General features: G+C 43.1%; 1 protein-coding gene across 5 annotated transcripts in view; it reads right to left on the bottom strand.

The window, feature by feature from the left end:
* Nucleotides 1-19,096, bottom strand: part of LOC105489824 (protein phosphatase 1 regulatory subunit 13B) — a 123,119-nt gene that overhangs the window by 39,654 nt on the left and 64,369 nt on the right. For all 5 annotated transcript variants that reach the window (XM_011754989.3, XM_071099495.1, XM_011754990.3 and 2 more), the window contains exons 3-4: nt 15,270-15,389; nt 8,553-8,629 (exon numbers count right to left, since the gene is read on the bottom strand). In XM_011754989.3, coding sequence (XP_011753291.2) covers nt 8,553-8,629; nt 15,270-15,389 — 197 coding nt within the window. The remainder of the gene's footprint in view (nt 1-8,552; nt 8,630-15,269; nt 15,390-19,096) is intronic.

Raw genomic sequence — 19,096 nt, 5'->3', positions numbered from 1 at the left:
CGCCATTCTCCTGCCTCAGCCTCCCAAGTAGCTGGGATTACAGGCGCCCACCACCACACCCGGCTAATTCTTTTTTTGTATTTTTAGTAGAGACGGGGTTTCACCATGTTAGCCAGGATGGTCTCGATCTCCTGAGCTCATGATCCGCCTGCCTCGGCCTCTCAAAGTGCTGGGATTACAGGTGTGAGCCACTGCACCTGGCCAAAGCATGTTTTCAAAAGCATCACTGAGTTGGCACAACAGTAAGGAAACCACAGGGACCAAAAATAAAGAGAAAGCAGAAACCTTGGGCAATAATAAAAGAACACCACAGCTGGCTTTTGTCCTGAAGGTATTTGCCCACCTGCATACTTGCTTCCTGGCAGCTGGTGGAGTCTGGCATTAGGAGGTAAATACTTAGGCTCATTCCAGTGGGGAGAGTCCAAGGAGATGCCCACAAACGTCCAGGATGCAAAGACCTACAACCTCAATGTAAGGCTAACTATGAAATGAACCCCCCACACAGAAGGGGGCAGTAGGGAAACCTGCCTTTCTCCATCACTGAGTGGAAGGAGAGACGGCCCCCTAACAATCTGTAACCACTAGACAGCTCTCATGCAAGCTTCACGATCCACAGAGGACAGTAGAAATTGAGCCTAACTTGTGCCTAGTTACTGACAAAGCACATGCAAGCCTTTCAGGAAAATCCTGACTTTATTCAGGCCTCAAAAAATGCCCAGAGGTAAAGTTTCAAGGAAAATGAGCAGCTCATTGTCAAAAATCAAAACACACAGCAATCAAGGAGCCATGACTCAACAGTCAGCAGAAGTAACATTCAGATAGAGAAATTATTAGTTGCTGAATATAAAATATGTTTAGTGTGTTTAAAATACACGCAAAGAGCAACTAAGAAGATTTAAGATCTAACACTTCTTTTTTTTTTGGAGACGAAGTCTCGCTCTTGTCCCCCAGGCTGGAGTGCGATGATGCAATCTCAGCTCACTGCAACCTCCACCTCCTGGGTTCAAGCGATTCTCCTGCCTCATCCCCCAAGTAGTTGGCATTACAAGCACCTGCCACCAACACCAGGCTAATTTCTGTATTTTTAGTAGAGATGGGGTTTCACCATGTTGGCCAGGATGGTCTAGCGCTCCTGACCTCAGGTGACCCACCCGCCTCAGTCTCCCAAAGTACTGGGATTACAGGCGTGAGCCACTGCGCATGGCCTAAAACTTCTAGAACTGAAAATTTAAATGAATTTTACAAGAGCTTTACTGAGGTATAATTCACATATAATAAACTGCACATATCTACATATATAATTTGATGTTCTGACAAATGTATAAACTATGAAATAATCACAAGCAAGAAAATAAATCCATCCTCTCCCCAAATTTCCTCGTGCCCTTTTGTAATCCCTTCCTTTTATCTCTTTGCCCCCAACTCCTGGCTCTCATGGTCCACAGGCAAACACTGACCTTCCCTGTTACTAGAGATTAGTTTATGTTTTCTAGAATTGCATATGAATGAAATCATACAGTATTCAGTACATACTCCTTTGGCTGGCTTCTTTCAGCACAATGATTTTGAGATTCATCCATGTTGTAGCATGTATTAGTAGTCCATTTCTTTTGATTGTTCAGGAATATTCCACTGTGAGGATATACCATAGTTTATTTGTGCATTTACCTGTTAATGAACATTTGGGTTGTTTCCAGATTTTGGCTTCAAGCCAGATCAAACTGCTATGGACATCCATGTACAAGTCTGCACAGACATTTGCTTTCATTTCTCTAAGGTAAATATTTAAGAGTAGAGTTGCTGGGTCATACAGTAGATTTATGTTTAAGTTTCAAACTACCAAATTATTTTCCAGATTATACCATTTTACATTCCCACCAGCAGTACATAAGAGTTCCAATTTCTCGCTTTCTTTACCAACACTTGTTATGATCAGTCTTTCTAACATTAGACATTCTAATAGGTGTGTAATGCTACTTCATGGTGGTTTTAATTTGTATTTTCCTAAAGACTAATGATGGTGAACACCTTTCCATGTGCTTACTTGACATTCATATATTTTATTTGGGGAAGCACCTGTTCAATCTTTCACCTGTTTCTTTTTTTCTTTTTTCTTTTTTTTGAAACAAAGTTTCACTCTGTTGCCCAGGCTGGAGTGCAGCCGCATGATCTCAGCTCACTGCAACCTCCGCCTCCCAAGTTCAAGTGATTCTCCTGCCTCCCAAGTAGTTGGGATTACAGGCATGCACAACCACACCTGGCTAATTTTTGTATTTTTAGTAGAGACAGGGTTTCGCCATGTTCACCAGGCTGGTCTCGAACTCCTGACCTCAAGTGATCCACCCTCCTCAGTGCTGGGATTACAGGCATGAGCCACTGAGGTCGGCCTATTTCTTTTTTGAATTGAGTTGTTTGTTTTCTTATTATTAAGCTTTGGGAGTTCTTTATATATTCTACATCTGAATCCTTTATCAGGTAACATGATTTGCTAGTATTTTTCCCAGACTACGTCATACCTTTCAAAATAATAATATTAAAAGCACTTGGCCGGCTGCAGAGGCTCAAGCCTGTAATCCCAGCACTCTGGGAGGCGAGACGGGCGGATCACAAGGTCAGGAGATCGAGACCATCCTGGCTAACATGGTGAAACCCCGTCTCTACTAAAAAAATACAAAAAATTAGCCAGGCGTGGTGGCGGGCGCCTGTAGTCCCAGCTACTTGGGAGGCTGAGGCAGGAGAATGGCGTGAACCTGGGAGGCGGAGCTTGCAGTGAGCCCCGCCACTGCACTCCAGCCTGGGCGACAGAGCGAGACTCCTCAAAAAATAAATAAATAAATAAATAAATAAATAAAAAATGCACCTTATATGTATTAAATAGACAGACACAGCTGAAGACAGAATTCACTAACTGAAAGATGTATCTTAGGACAGTATCCAGAATACAGTATGAAGAGACCAAAAAAGAGAATATATAAAAAAGAAATTAAGAGACAAGGAGAATAAAATGAAAGATGAAGGTCTAATAAGAGTTCCAAAAGAAGAAAACAGAAAGAATGCAGAAGATAAAATACCTGTCAAGATAATAGAGAATGTTCCAGAATTGCTGACAGATGCCAATACTCAGAATCAGTAAATTCAACAAAGCCCAATAAGGAAATTAAAATAAATTCACACCTGGCTCTGCTCATAAGGGAGGATTAATCCAAATTTCATTAAATCCCAAAACTCCACTAATTGACAGTAAAGGGATTTTTGACATCAAATAATGTAAACCCACAAAAGCAGGACTAACAGGAGTGCACACAACACAGATGTTTGGAAGTTGGCAAAAGAACAGATGAGAAATAACTGACCTAGTATATCTGAGACAAACCTCAAGCCAGAAGGAGTAAAACTGGATAAACACTCCAGTTACAGCACAGAATCTTCAAAGTTTCAGGAACTGACAACACCATGTACCTCTGGAAAGGGGAATAAAATGTAGGGACTGAAAATAAGGCAGACTGAGTGAACGATATTTAAGAGGCAGTTAAATCCCTATCTCCTCCCCAACTCCATGCTCCTAGGTGACTGCCTCTCTTCTCTCCTGGCAGAAGTCTGAGTTTTTCTCTAGACAGTTGAAATGTGATCTGGCCTAGGAGATGACGGGCACAGTTGAGTCTTGGGCACCACATGGAAAACGGTGCCTGGGTAACTACATTAGCAATGCCTCTGGGAATAAACATCACATTTATGGGCAGCTGATCTGACAAAGGTGTCAGGCAATTCAGTGGGAGAAAGAATAGTCTTTTCACCAAGTGGTGCTGGGAGAACTGGATATTTACATGGAAAAGAATGAATCTGAATCCTGTAACTCACACTATACACAAAAATTAACTCAAAAATTGATCACAGAACTAAACGCAAGAGCTAAAACTATAAAGCTCTTAGAAGAAAACATAGGAGGGTAGGATCAATTGCTTTTAGCAACTTACTGGATATCCTAGAATGAAGCAAAAACTGACTCAGATTTTAAACCTGTTTGGCTGAGAAGACAGGAAAAAGTGCTTCCAGGATACCTAAGTCGAATGTGTCTTTCCTCTTTGCTGATCTGGCTCTGAATCCTTTCATTGTAGCAACTCAAGAGCTATGCTTAGTCCTGAGTCATACTAGCAAATCACGGAACCTGGGGACATCTTGGAAGCTTCAACACAGGCATATATAACGAGAACAAATCAATTTGCCTTTATAGCATAATGACAAACCAGCACATGTACTAACCTGACTTGCTGTCCTGCAATTTTCAGAGAGCAGAACTTCCCTGGCTTCTTAGTTGAGCAGCTGCTGATGGACATCAATCACACCAACTCAGCATCCTGCCCTTCTCTTCTAACCCACACTCCCTCCCTTTCCTCACAGTTCTCCTTAATCTGTCCTTAGATGTCTCAACCCAGAAGTTAGAAGGCTTAGCACCAAGGTATACACAGAAACATTTTGGGGGAAGATGTTTTTCATATCTTAAAATGCACGTAAAAGTGCTCTGTAGACAATAAAGTGTTTCACAAGGTAACGTATTATTAAGCTTAAAAGGTAGATGTGTAAGCCATAAAATACAGTAACATCTTTGATGTGATGATTCCAATACTAAGTTATGCCTCTAGAGGAGCTCTCGTACTTTCCTCTAATTACAAGCCACATAAAGGATAAAAACACGTTTGGTTTCAGGTTTCAATTTTGTTGATCTTGAAATACACACAATATCTCCATATTAACAAGAAACAACTTCATCAAGGAAAAGGTCTCATCACATCAAAACTGGTCTATCCAATTTATCATACCTTTGGAATACTTTTCTTTTGAGTCTCTTCCACATATTATATCATATATAATACACCTCACTTCTTCAACACACGGCCTACTCAATGTATCTATTTAATCTTCCCTGAAGTTCAGGTCATGGTAATTCCTTCCTTCCTCCCTCCCTTCCTCCCTCCTTCCCTCCCTCCTTCTCTCCCTCCTTCCTTCCTTCCTTTCTTTCATTCATTTATTTTTTTGTTTTTGGAGACAGAGTCTTGCTCTGTCACCCAGGCTGGAATGCAGTGGTGCAATCTCAGCTCACTGCAACCTCCGTCTCCTGGGTTCAAGCAATTCTCCCGCCTCAGCCTCCCGAATAGCTAGGATTACAGGCACCTGCCATCATGCTCGGCTAATTTTTGTATCTTCAGTAGAGAGAGGGTTTCACCATGTTGGCCAGGTTGGTCTAGAACTCCTGACCTCAGGTGATCCGCGCCTTGGCCTCCCGAAGTGCTGGGATTACAGGAGCGAGCCACTGCGCCCGTCCCATGGTAAATCTTAGAACTCAAAAAGATCTTCAACATTCTGTTGGACAAATAAGCTGTGCTTGCTAAAGTGTAACCTGGATGTTCCCAAGCTTGGCATGGCAACATAGTCACGTGGGGAGTTTTCTAGGCCCCACTCCAGATTTACTGAATGAAAATTTCTACCAGTGGCGTGTGTGCCTCTATTTCTTAAGACATCCTGAAGCAGATCTGCCTGGAAGAACTCTGCAGAGGCTCTGGATTTGCAGTGGACAAATCTCTACTTTAATGATAGAAGGTAGGAATGTGAAGAGGATTTGTGAAACGACTTTTATAAATTAGAGTATAAGAAGGGAGAACCTACAATCTTAACAACAGGAATATTTCTCCCTGAGTGGCAGAAGGAAACCAAAGAGAAGAAAATATAATCTAGTATACCACATGGCTCTGCAGTGGATAATACCTGCAAAATCTAAAATAATAAAAACTACTAAATTGGTTTTCAACTTTATAACCCATCTACAGACAAAGCACAAAAGGTTTATAGTTAGATAACAATATACAAATATTGTCAACCTTTACAACATAAAAGTTTGGTACAGCTGCAAGAGCTGAAAGGAAGGAAGGGAAGATGGCAGGGGCCTAATATTCTCATTTTATAAAGAGCAAGGTCCAGTGATACTGTTTAAAGTTGATAGTGCAAATAAACAGAGATTTAAGTACATGATGTAGGGTCACAAATATAGCCAATAAAAGAACTAGCAATTCAATAATAAGTTGAGAAGTAGAGAGGTGAAGTAATTTGCTCAAATTCAGCTCATTAGAAAGTTCCGAGGCCAGTGGGCTGAACATGGGCCAGTCACACTCTAGACTCCATGCACTTTACCAGTGTCTCATCATGCCCAGCCCTGTGTGAGGAAGGAACTTGCCTAAGCTTAGATGCCTAGTTAGTGTTACAGCACAAAAAGAAACTCAATCTCTAATCTTAAAATTACTTGTTAAAGTTATCTTTAAAATTTTCAGAAAAGACCACATTAAAAATGTCCCTATTGGTTCATTCTTTCAACACATACTAACATTTCTTTTTTTTGAGACGGAGTCTCACTCTCTTGCCCAGGCTGGAATGCAGTGGCACAATCTCGGCTCACTGCAACCTCTGCCTCCTGGGTTCATGCGATTCTCCTGTCTCAGCCTCCCGAGCAGCTGGGACTACAGGCGCACACCACCAAGCCCGGCTAGTTTTTGTATCTTTTTGTAGAGACGGGGTTTCACCAGATTGGCCAAGCTGGTCTCGAACTCTTGACCTTGTGATCTGTGTACCACAACCTCCCAAAGTGCTAGGATTACAGGCGTGAGCCACCACACCCAGCCTCATCTGACTAATTTTTTTTTTTTTTTTTTTTTTTTTGAGACGGAGTCTCACTCTGTCGCCCAGGCTGGAGTGCAGTGGCCGGATCTCAGCTCACTGCAAGCTCCGCCTCCCGGGTTTACGCCATTCTCCTGCCTCAGCCTCCCGAATAGCTGGGACTACAGGCGCCCGCCACCTCGCCCGGCTAGTTTTTTGTATTTTTTTTAGTAGAGACGGGGTTTCACCGTGTTAGCCAGGATGGTCTCGATCTCCTGACCTCGTGATCCGCCTGCCTCGGCCTCCCAGAGTGCTGGGATTACAGGCTTGAGCCACCGTGCCCGGCCAATCTGACTAATTTTATAAAACATCTGATAGAGAGAGGGTCTCACCATCTTGCTCAGACTGATCTCAAACTCCTGACCTCAGGTGATCCACTCACCTTGGCCTCCCAAAGTGCCATTATTACAGGTGTGGGCCACCATGCCCAGCCAACACCAACATTTCTTACAAAGAGCTCCTCCACAGCTCCCCTCACCTATGATCAGCATTCCATCTATTCTCCAAGTCTATACCACAATGATGGAGGAAGACACTGCAGCCCACCATCCATTGTGTCTGTCAAAACCTGACAGAGGATCCAGAACCAACATTGAAGATGCAAAGCAAGTCAGCCTACTCAACTCTTAGTCTACGAGCTAAGCCCATAGCCCATCTGCCACCACAGAGATGCTGTGGTTACGTGCACAGAGGGCACCCACTGCCTGCTCCAGGAGAGGACATGGCAGCAGCATGTGAAGGGCAGGTGGAAGTCTGCTCCAAAAGAGACGTGATCTGATTCATGGAGCATCATGTGAATAGGCAACACATCTATCTACCCCAAAAATAATAATTTAAAATAAGTTATAACCCAAACTCATTCGTACCAGTAAAAAGCAATCTAAAACAAATAAACAAACAACAACAACAACAAAACCACGGTCTTACTCTGACAAGGCTGAAGTGCAGTGGTACAATCATGACTCACTGCAGCCTCAAACTCCTGGGCTCAAGTCATCATCCCACCTCAGCCTCCTGAGTAGCTGGGAGTACAGGTGGATGCCACCACATCTAATTTTTTTTTTTTTTTTTGAGATGGAATTTCACTCTTTTTGCCCAGACTGGAGTGCAACGGTACGATTTTGGCTCACTCCAACCTCCGCCTCCTGGGTTCAAGCGATTCTCCTGCCTCAGCCTCCCAAGTAACTGGGATTACAGGTGCCCGCCACCATGCCCAGCTAATTTTTTTTGCATTTTTAGTAGAAACAGGGTTTTACCATGTTGGTCAGCCTGGTATTGAACTGACCTCAGGGGATCCGCCTGCTTTGACCTCCCAAAGTACTGGGATTACAGGCATGAGCCACCATGCCTGGCCACATCTGACTTTCCTTTTTTCTTTTTTTTTGACATGGAGTCTCACTCTGTTGCCCAGGCTGGAGTACAGTGGCACGATCTTGGTGCACTGCAACCTCTGCCTTTCAGGTTCCACCAATTCTCCTGCCTCAGCCTCCCGAGTAGCTGGGACGACAGGCGCACACCACCACACCCGGCTAATTTTTATATTTTTTGGTAGAGACGGGATTTCACCAGATTGGCCAAGCTGATCTTGACTCCTGACTTCGTGATCTACATGCCTCGGCCTCCCAAAGTGCTAGGATTACAGGTGTGAGCCACTGCACCTGGCCTCATCTGACTAATTTTTTAAAACCTTTTATGGAGAGAGGGTCTCACCATCTTGCTCAGGCTGATCTCAAATTCCTGGCCTCATGTGATCCTCCCACCTTGGCCTCCCAAAGTGCTGCGACGACAGGTGTAACCCACTGCACCTAGCCATCAATTTTTAAAATTCAATTTAATTCACTCTCACTTACCCCATTTTCAGTGCGTTTTTCTCCAGGTACATTTGTTACATTTCTCTGAGTTCGTTGCTCTTGGGTCTGACGGCCACCTAAAGAAATAAAAGAACCAAACTCACCGAAAGGCATATTAGAAAAAAGTAATATTCTCCCATTTCTTCATGTATTCAAATATTTATTGAACACAAGTGTAAAATACCAGGCTGAGAAATTCAAGACTTTAGTACAGTTGAAAAAATGGTCTTGCAATTAATCTTTTATAAAAGTTGTTTAGGGTGGGCCGGGCGCGGTGGCTCAAGCCTGTAATCCCAGCACTTTGGGAGGCCGAGACGGGCGGATCACGAGGTCGGGAGATCGAGACCATCCTGGCTAACACGGTGAAACCCCGTCTCTACTAAAAAAAATACAAAAAACTAGCCGGGCGAGGTGGCGGGCGCCTGTAGTCCCAGCTATTCGGGAGGCTGAGGCAGGAGAATGGCATGAACCCGGGAGGCGGAGCTTGCAGTGAGCTGAGATCCGGCCACTGCACTCCAGCCTGGGCGACAGAGCGAGACTCCGTCTCAAAAAAAATAAATAAATAAATAAAAATAAATAAAAATAAAAAAAATAAAAAAAATAAAAGTTGTTTAGGCCGCCCTCAGTGGCTCACACCCATAATCCCAGCACTTTGGGAGGCCAAAGCAGCAAGACAGCTTGAGCCCATGAGTTCTCGACCAGCCTCAGCAACATGGGGAGAATTTGTCTCCACAATAAACTTTTTTAAATTAGCCGGGTATGGTGGTACACCCTGTAGTCTCAGCTACTTGGGGTGCTAAGGCAGGAGAAGGACTTGAGCGAGAGAGGTCGAGGCTGCAGTGAGCCAGGATTGGGCTACTGTACAATCTTGCTCTGTTGCACTCTAGCCTGGGCAACAAAGCAAGACCCTGTCTTAAAAAAATAAATTAAAAATAAATGAAATAAAGCTGTTTAAATGAAATCTTTTCTTTTTACATTCTATCTTAGAATCTTGAAATTGACTTGTTATCAAAAGGCTTTTAACACTTTAAAATGAAGAAGATGGTAAATTTTATGTGTATTTTATCACTATTAAAAATAAAAATTTGGGGCTGGGCAAGGTGGATCATGTCTGTATTCCCAGCACTTTGGGAGGTGCTGGGATTCTCTCAAGGTGGGAGGATCACTTGAGCTCAGGAATTCAAGACCAGCCTGGGCAACATGGCGAAAATCTGTCTCTACAAAAATAAAATACAGAAAGTAGCCAGGCATGGTGACATGTGCCTGTAGTCCCAGGCACTCAGGCGGCTGAGGAGAATAGCTTGAGCCTAGGAGGTAGAGACTGCAGTGAACCATGATCGCGCCACTGCACTCCAGTCCAGGTGACAGTGAGACCCTGTCTCAAAAATAAAATAAAGATAAAAATTTGGCATTCATATTACCAAGAGGGGAAAAAAGAGAAAAATTTTTTCAAAAAGGCATTTACAGCCAGGCGTGGTGGCTCATGCCTGTAATCCCAGCACTTTGGAAGACTGAGGCGGGCAGGCTGCTTGAAGCCAGGAGTTTTGAGACCAGCCTGCCCAACATGGCAAAACCCTGTCTCTAGTAAAATTAAAAAAATTATCCAGGCATGGAGGCGCACACCTGTAATCCCAGCTACCTAGGAGGCTGAGGCAGGAAAATCACTTGAACCCGGGAGGGGGAGGTTGCAGTGGGCTGAGATGGCACCACTGCACACTAGCCTGGGCGACAGAGTGAGACTCTGTCTCAAAAAAAAAAACCAAAACCAAAAGCAAAAAAAAATCCAAAAGGCATCTGCGTTAGGGCCAGGCATGGTGGCTTATGCCTGTAATCCCTGCACTTTCAGAGGCCAAGGCAGGAGGATCACTTGAGACTAGGAGTTCAAGACCAGCCTGAGCAACAGTGTGAAACCCTATCTTTACCAAAAATACAAAAAATTTAGCCAGGCATGGTAGCACACACCTCTGGTCCCAGCTACTTGGAAGGCTGAAGTGGGAGCATCACTTGAGCCCAGGAGGCAGAGGTTGCAGTGAGCCAAGATCACGCCACTGCACTCCAACCTGGGTAACAAGTGAAATCTTGTCTCAAAAAAAAAAAAAAAAAAAAAAAAAAAAAAAAAAAAAAAAAAAAAAGGCCTTCACTAACAGAGTTAAAACTGAGACAGGGGCTGGAGGTGGTGGCTCACGCCTGTAATCCTAGCACTTTGGGAGGCCAAGGTGGGCAGATCACGAGGTCAGGAGATTGAGACCATCCTGACCAACATGGTGAAACCTCATCTCTACTAAAAATACAAAAAATTAGCCGGGTGTGGTGGTGCACACCTGTAGTCCCAGTTCCTCAGGAGGCTGAGGCAGGGGAACTGCTTGAACCTGGGAGGTGGAGGTTGCAGTGAGCTGAGATTGCACCACTGCACTCCAGCCTGGTGACAGAGTGAGACTGTCTCTAAAAAAAAAAAAAAAAAGAAAAAAGAAAGAAAGAGAAAGAAAAAGAAAAAAAGAATATTAATAAGCTGAAGGGAGGAGTATAGTGAGCAAAAGCAAAACAAAACATGAGACAGCATCCAATAAGCTACTCTCTATGCCACCCTTTTAGGCAGAGGTAAGGGGCAGAGGGTAGAGTGTTACAGGTAGGGAAGATGGAATTCTGAGTCGGGACATGAAAGAGAGTGAATGTACAGCTCCTGGGCTCATGCAATCCTCTCACCTCAGCCTCCCAAAGTGCTGGGATTACAGGCATGAGCCACCGTACCCAGCCCATTTCCAAACTTTATTTTATTTTATTTTATTTTTTGAGATGGAGTCTCGCTCTGTCCCCCAGGCTGGCGTGCAGTGGTGCGATCTCGGCTCACTACAAGCTCTGCCTCCCAGGTTCACGCCATTCTCCTGCCTCAGCCTCCCCAGCAGATGTGACTACAGGCGCCCGCCACCAGGTTCGGCTAATTTTTTGTATTTTTAGTAGAGATGGGGTTTCACCATGTTAGCCAGGATAGTCTCAATCTCCTGACTTTGTGATCCTCCCGCCTCGGCCTCCCAAAGTGCTGGGATTACAGGCATGAGCCACCACGCCTGGCTGATTTCCAAACTTTATAAAGTGAGAAAAAAAGTAACCTCTCCTCAGGACATTAAGAATTAGGTACATATTAATAAGTAAAAGGTAAGACTTTTTATTTAAGTATAGCTAGTTGAGGGAAGGTATAGGTCTCTGCAGAGCTCAGGTAGGAGTTAAAATAAACCCTTAGCACTAAAGCAGCACTTCAACTGTCAGCCAGTCTAACCCTTCTCTTCAGGTGGATGTTCCCAAGACAGGGGGGACCCTGGTCTAAGGTAAAAGTAGATGAAGAGTTGAGCCCGGAGCCTTGGTGTCCTGGATCCGGAGGTAATGGTATTCTAAAAGACAGCCTTATAACAATATTTACAGCTACAGAAAGATGATTTTAAAGTAGATAGTACCTCATCCAAGGGCAAATTTTCCTTTACTATAAAATACAAATAAAGGGGAATAACTTGCAAAACAGAAATAATACTTTTATAAAGGATTGTCCTTTTATTTGCTTGAGTTCATTTTTTTAAATATCAGAAGTAATCCATAATCTCTGTTAAATAACAAGGTAAAGGTCTTTTTTTTTTTTGAGACACAGTCTTGCTCTGTCGCCCAGGCTGGAGTGCAGTGGAGCGATCTCAGCTCACGGCAAGCTCCACCTCCCGGGTTCACGCCATTCTCCTGCCTCAGCCTCCCGAGTAGCTGGGACTACAGGCGCCTGTCACTACGCCCAGCTAATTTTTTCGTATTTTCAGTAGAGACGAGATTTCACCATGTTAGCCAGGATGGTCTTGATCTCCTGACCTCGTGATCCACCTGTCTCGGCCTCCCAAAGTGCTGGGATTACAGGCATGAGCCACTGCGCCCGGCCAAAGGTCTTTTAACTGTACAGTGTATATGTGTTCAGAAAAAATTTTATTTTCTTTAAATTTTAATTCAAAAATATATAGTATATTCCCATGGTTCAAAAATCAAAAAGAACAAAAAGGTATACAATCAACAACCCTCCCTCCTCTGATCTACAGCCACTTTTCCCTTACCCACAGGCCAACAACAACCCCAGTTGCGTAGATATCTTTTCAAAACTGCTTTATACATATACACATACAAACGGATATAGATGTACATTACTTTTTGGTCATCTTTCCACAAAAGGCAGCTAAGTGTGCCCATTCTTTTTGCTAATTCATTTAACATGTTTAGGAGATGGTCTGGGTCAGGGCACAGAGGTTCTTCACTATTTACGGCTACAGAGCATTCCGCTGTGTGGATGGACCCTAATTTATTTAGCTCATCTCTCCTGGTGGACATTTAGGTTGTGTCTACCAGCAATGCTCAGTGAATAACCCTGTTTATATATCATTTTGTATGTGCCAGGGCACAGCTTTAGGATAAATTCTCAGAAATGAAACTGCTGGGTAAAAGGTTTTATGTTTTGTAAGTTTAACAGCTATTGCCAAATTTCCTTCTATAGAAGGTGCCAACCGCCTCCCACAGCAATGCAGAAGACTGCCTGTTTCTCAGCATCTTGTCAGCACTGTGACATTAACTGTTCCAATCTTTGCCAATGTGACAGGTAAAATACAGTATTTCAACATAGTTTTCTCTGCATGTCTTTTGTTAGGAATAAAGTGAATATCTTTTCATATATCCTAGGGCCATGTATATTTCCTTTTCTGTGAACTGTGTGTGTATATGTTTTTCCTATTATTCTACTAAGTTTTATTTATTTTTTTTTTGAGATGGAGTTTCGCTCTTGTTGCCCAGGCTGGAGTACAATGGTGCGATCTCAGGCTCACTGCAACCTCTGCCTCCCAGGTTCAAGCGATTCTCCTTGTCTTGGCCTCCCGAGTAGGTGGGACTACAGGTGCGAGCCACCATGCCTGGTTAATTTTTGTATTTTTAGTAGAGATGGGTTTCACCTTGTTGGCCAGGCTGGTCTCGAACTCTCAACATCAGGTAATCCGCCCCACTCTGCCTCCCAAAGTGTTGGGATTATAGGTGTGAATCACCGCACCTGGCCAAGCTTTTTTCTTATCAAATTTTAGGAACTCTTTACGTGTAAAGGGAATTAGCCCTTAGCAATATGAGCTATAAATGCTACTTCCCAGTTTATAATTTATCTTTTGACTTTTTTTTAGATGTTATTGCCATGCAGTTATTTTTGGTTTTGTTTTATTTACATATATTTTTTGAGATGAGAGTCTCGCTCTGTCGCCCAGGCTGGAGTGCAGTGGCATGATCTTGGCTCACTACAACCTCTGCCTCCCGGGTTCAAGCAATTCTTCTGCCTCAGCCTCCTGAGTAGCTAGAATTATAGGCGCACACCACCACGCCAGGCTAATTTTTAGTAGAGATGGGGTTTCACCATGTTGACCAGGCTGGTCACAAACTCCTGACCTCAAGTGATCCGCCTGCCTTGGCCTCCCAAAGTGCTAGGATTATAGGTGTGAGCCACCATACCCAGCCTATTTTTATTTTTTTGAGACAGGGTCTCTCTCTGTTGCCCTGGCTGGCTGGAGTGTGGTGGCACAATCACGGCTCACTGCAGCCTTCACCTCTGGCCTCAATCAATCCTCCCACCTCAGCCTCCCAAGTAGCTGAGACTACAGGCATCCACCACCATAACCAGCTAATTTTTTAATTTTTCTGTAGAGATGGGGTTTTGCCATGCTTCACAGGATGGTCTCGAACTACTTGGCTCAAGTGATCTGCCTGCCTCAGCCTTTCAAAGTGCTGAAATTACAAGCCTGAGCCACTGCACCCAGCCTTTGTTTTAAATAATCCATTTATCAGTCTTGTCTTTTATGGTTTAGTGTTACACTTACAAAGGCCTTGTTCACTTTAAAAATAAAAAGATCTCCCAGAGCTTTCTTCTAGTCTTTTCATGGTTTTATATACTTTTATCTAGAGGTTTGACCAATCTGTTATTTAACCAAAAACAATCCCTTTAGCATGGTGGTGGGTGCCTGTAATCCCAACTACTAGGGAGGCTGAGGCAGGAGAACTGCTTGAACCCAGGAGGCGGAGGTTGCAGTGAGCCGAGATTGCGCACTGCACTCCAGCCTGCATGAGAGTGAGACTCCATCTCCAAAAAAAAAAAAAAAAAAAAAAAACCACAAAAACAATCCCTTTAAACACCAAGTCCCTTTATATATCTGAGTATGTTGTTTAATTAACACTGATGCCTAAAAAGTGTGATGTAATTGGCTGGGTACAGTGGCTGACACCTGTAATCCCAGCACTTTGGGAGGCTGAGGTGTGGCAAATCACTTGAGGTCAAGAGTTCGAGCCCAGCCTGGCCAACATGGTGAAACCCCATCTCTATCAAAAATACAAAACTTAGCTGGGTGTGGTGGCATGCACTGTAGTCCTAGCTACTTGGGAGGCTAAGGCAGGAGAATACCTTAAACCCCAGAGGTGGAGGTTGCAGTGAGCCAAGATTGCGCCACTGCACTCCAGCCTGGGCAACAGAGTGAGACTCCGTCTCAAAAAAAAAAAACAGTGCCATAATGGTAAACAACACTAACAGAAGCCAAAGAAACATGAGATACCAACTTTCCCTCTAGCCACTTGCAAGTGCAGGGGTGGGTGTATGTGAATAATATTTATTCCTATTTTTCTTAAGTTAACTTTTCTAGCAAAAATTAACAAATAAGGAAGAAAGCATTTATCTACCTTGTTCACTGTTCTCAGTTGGAGAGTCCTCGTGTCGAAGGAAAAATTTCACTTCTTCCCTCCGTGGACCCCATTTCTGAAGATGTTCGTACATCATATGATCGAAGGGTATGGGACGTTCTAGGAAAAAGACCACATCTTTTTTACTCCAGAATTAAAATTATTCCAACAAAAAGTAAATTTTTTAAAAAACTTAAATGAATGTATATATGCACGCATGCATATCTATATGTTAGAATTCAAAGATATTACAAGCACTGAATTTCAACATTAATGAGTAAAAGCAATATGAATGGGAAATAATTTAGGCAACAGATAAACACAAAAAGTATCCATGAAAGCAATTTTGCAACATTAAACAGGGAACACTGAAACTTGCCCTTTACAAAATTTATTTATCACAAAGCATTGTGTCTCCCATTTGTTTTTTTGTTCATTTGTTTTGAGATGGGGTTTTGCTCTTGCTGCCAAGGCTGGAGTGCAGCGGCACCATCTTGGCTCACTGCAACCTCCGCCTCTGGGTTCAAGAGAGTCTCCTGCCTCAGCCTCCCAAGTAGCTGAAATTACAGGCACGCACCACCACGCCCAGCTAATTTTTGTATTTAGTAGAGAGGGGGTTTCACCATGTTAGTCAGGCTGGTCTCAAACTCCCGACCCCAGGTGATCCACCCACCTTGGCCTCCTAAAGTGCTGGGATTAAAGGCGTGAGCCACCGCACCCAGCCTATTTTTTTTTGAGACAGTTTTGCTCTTATCACTTAGGCTGAAGTGCAATCTCAGCTCACTACAACCTCTGCCTCCAGGGTTTGAGAGATTCTCCTGCCTCAGCTTCCTGAGTAGCTGGGATTACAGGCGCCTGCCACCACGCCCAGCTAATTTTTGTCTTTTTAGGAGAGACGGGGTTTTACCATGTTGGCCAGGCTGGTCTTGGCCTCCTGGCCTCAGGTGATCCACCCACCTTGGCCTCCCAAAGTGCTGGGATTACAGGTGTGAGCCACCATGCTCGGCCTCCCATTCTTGAAAGAAACATAAATTGACCAGGCCATGTTATTCCTTAAAATGTCAGGCGTGGCAATCAGAGGTACAAAGGCTGGACAGGGCACTTCCTGGTGACTCAGGCAACATTATTGTGAATGTTTGTCAGTACCAAGTAAATAAAAATAAATGTATTTTAAAAATCAAAGCTTACTCACAATCTCTCACTTCTTTCTTTTTTTTAAGACAGGGTTTTTGCTCTGCCACCCAGGCTGGAGTGCAGTGGTATGATCTCAGTTCACGGCAGTCTCCACCTCCCAGGATCATGTGATCCTCCCACCTCAGCCTCCCAAGTAGCTGAAACTATAGGCACACGCCACTATGCCTGGATAATTTTTGTATTTTTTGTAGGGATGGGGTTTTGCCATGTTGCCTGGGCTAGTCTCCAACTGCTGGGCTCAAGCGATCTGCCTGCCTCAGCCTCCTAAAGTGCTGGGATTACAGGTGTGAGCCACTGTCCCTGGCCAATATCTAACCAATTACTTGAGAAGAGCACTAACCCAGTTGTTGAATTTAAAAGAACCACTTTTATATTTAAAATGCATTCCATTTTCCTTCTCTGTGAACTGTCTCAGATACTATGCCTATTTTTCAAAAATCTGGGTTGTGGCTGGGCGGGGTGGCTCACGCCTATAATTCTAGCACTTTGGGAGGCCAAAGTGGGCAGATTGCCTGGGGTCAGGAGTTCGAGACCAGCCTGGCCAATTTGGTGAAACCCCATCTCTACTAAAAATACAAAAATTAGCCAGGCATGGTGGCAGGTGCCTGTAGTCCTACCTACTCAGGAGGCTGAGGCAGAAGAATCGCTTGAACCCGAGGTGTAGGGTGCAGTGAGCCAAAATCGAGTCACCGCACTATAGCCTGGGCGACAGAGCAAGACTCCATCTCGGGGGTGTTGGGGCAGGGGGAATCTGGGTTCTTTCTTAGTGATTTAAAGGAGTTCTTTATACTCTGGATACTAATCTCAGGTTGGTTACATATACTGAAAATAAACTTGCCTATTAATTTTGTTGGTATCATTTTTTGTATAGAAGTTTAAAAAATTTAAATGTAAGCAGTTATCAATCTTTTCCAATTTTAGTTTGAGTTTTTGGTATGATAAATCCTATTCTACTCCCAGGTAAAAAAGATATTCTCTTATGTTCTTTCTACAAATTTTAAAGTACAGGTTTTCGCTGACTTTATGGAATTTATTTCTGCATTTGGCATAAAGATCTGATTTTATTTTTTTCCTACTTGAATAATCAATGGTCCCAGCATCATTTATTGAATAGTCTATCCATTCTCCACAGCCAAGTAATTGTCACCTCTAATATGGAGCAGGATGTCGTATGTACATGGGATCTTTCTGAGCTGTCTCTTCTACTTCATTGGCTATCCACTTATCACTGTGACAACACCACAACCTTAATTACTATCATTTTGTAGTAGGTCTTGCTACCTGGTAGATCAATTTCCCTCACATGGCTTAGTTTCAAAATTGTCTTAGTATTTCTCATCCCTTTTTGTCCAGATCTTTTTTAAAAAGGTAGAATTTTGACTGGAACAATATTAATTGATGTATAAATAAACATGGGGAGACCTAATATCTTTCTGATACCAAGTTTTCCGGGCCATGAACATGATTGTGTGCCTTCATTTTTTTCATGCATCTTGTGTTCTTCAATGATGTCTTAAAACATCTCACCATGGAGGTCTTGCTCATCTTAATTTATCCTCTGAACTTGATTTTCTGTTCTACATGTGCACATTATCATTTAAACATAATTGTTTTATTTTGGAATAATTTGAAATTTATAGAAAAGTTACCAAAATAGTACAAAGAGTTCCTGTATATCCTTCATCCACTTTCCCCTAACACAAACATCTTACTACACAGCTATGGCATACTGTATACACTTCATCCTTGAACACAGGTCTGAACTGCAGAGGTCCATTCACATGTGAATTTTCTTCCACCTCTGCCACCTGAGACGGCAAGACTGACCCTTCCTCTTCCTCCTCCCTCAGCCTAATTCACATGAAGATAAGGGCCAGGTGTGGCAGCTCACGCCTGTAATCCCAGCACTTTGGGAGGCCAAGGTGGGCAGATCACTTGAGGCCAGGAATTCCAGACCAGCCTGGCCAACATGGCAAAACCCCATCTCTACTAAAAATACAAAAAATTAGCTAGGCATGATGCTGCACACCTGTAATCCCAGCTACTTGGGAGGCTGAGACAGGAGAATCACTTGAACCCGGGAGGCAGACGTTACAGTGTGCTGAGATTGCGCCACTGCACTCCAGCCTGGGTAACAGAGCACAACTCTGTCTCAAAAACAAACAAACAAACAAAAAAAAAACCGAAAAACCATGAAGGATGAAGGCCTTTATGATGATCCACTTACACTGAATGAATTGTAAATACATTTTCTTTTCTCTAGCTTATTTTATTATAATAAAGTATATAACACATATGACATATAAAATGTATTAATTGGTGATTTATGTTATCAGTAAAGCTTCTGGTCAACAAAAGGCTACTAGTAGTTAAGTTCTGGAAGAATCAAAAGTTACACTTGTTTTTCAACTGCGCAGTGGTTTGGTGTCCCCAGTCACCATGCTGCTCAAGGTTCAACTGTACTTAATAAATAAACCTTGTTAATAGTGTGGCTCAGTTCTTCCCTAATCTTATTTTGACTGTTTGATCTACTAATTTCTAATAGATACATGCCTACAGATCTCCCATTTTGACAGTGGATTTACAAAATTCCTCCTAATTTTATAAATTTTGACTTTGTATTTTTCAGTTTA

The sequence above is a fragment of the Macaca nemestrina genome, chromosome 7 (assembly GCF_043159975.1).
Source record: "Macaca nemestrina isolate mMacNem1 chromosome 7, mMacNem.hap1, whole genome shotgun sequence".
Lineage (NCBI taxonomy): Eukaryota > Metazoa > Chordata > Mammalia > Primates > Cercopithecidae > Macaca > Macaca nemestrina.
Note: the sequence above shows the minus strand (reverse complement) of the source record. Positions and strands in the feature narration are given on the sequence as shown.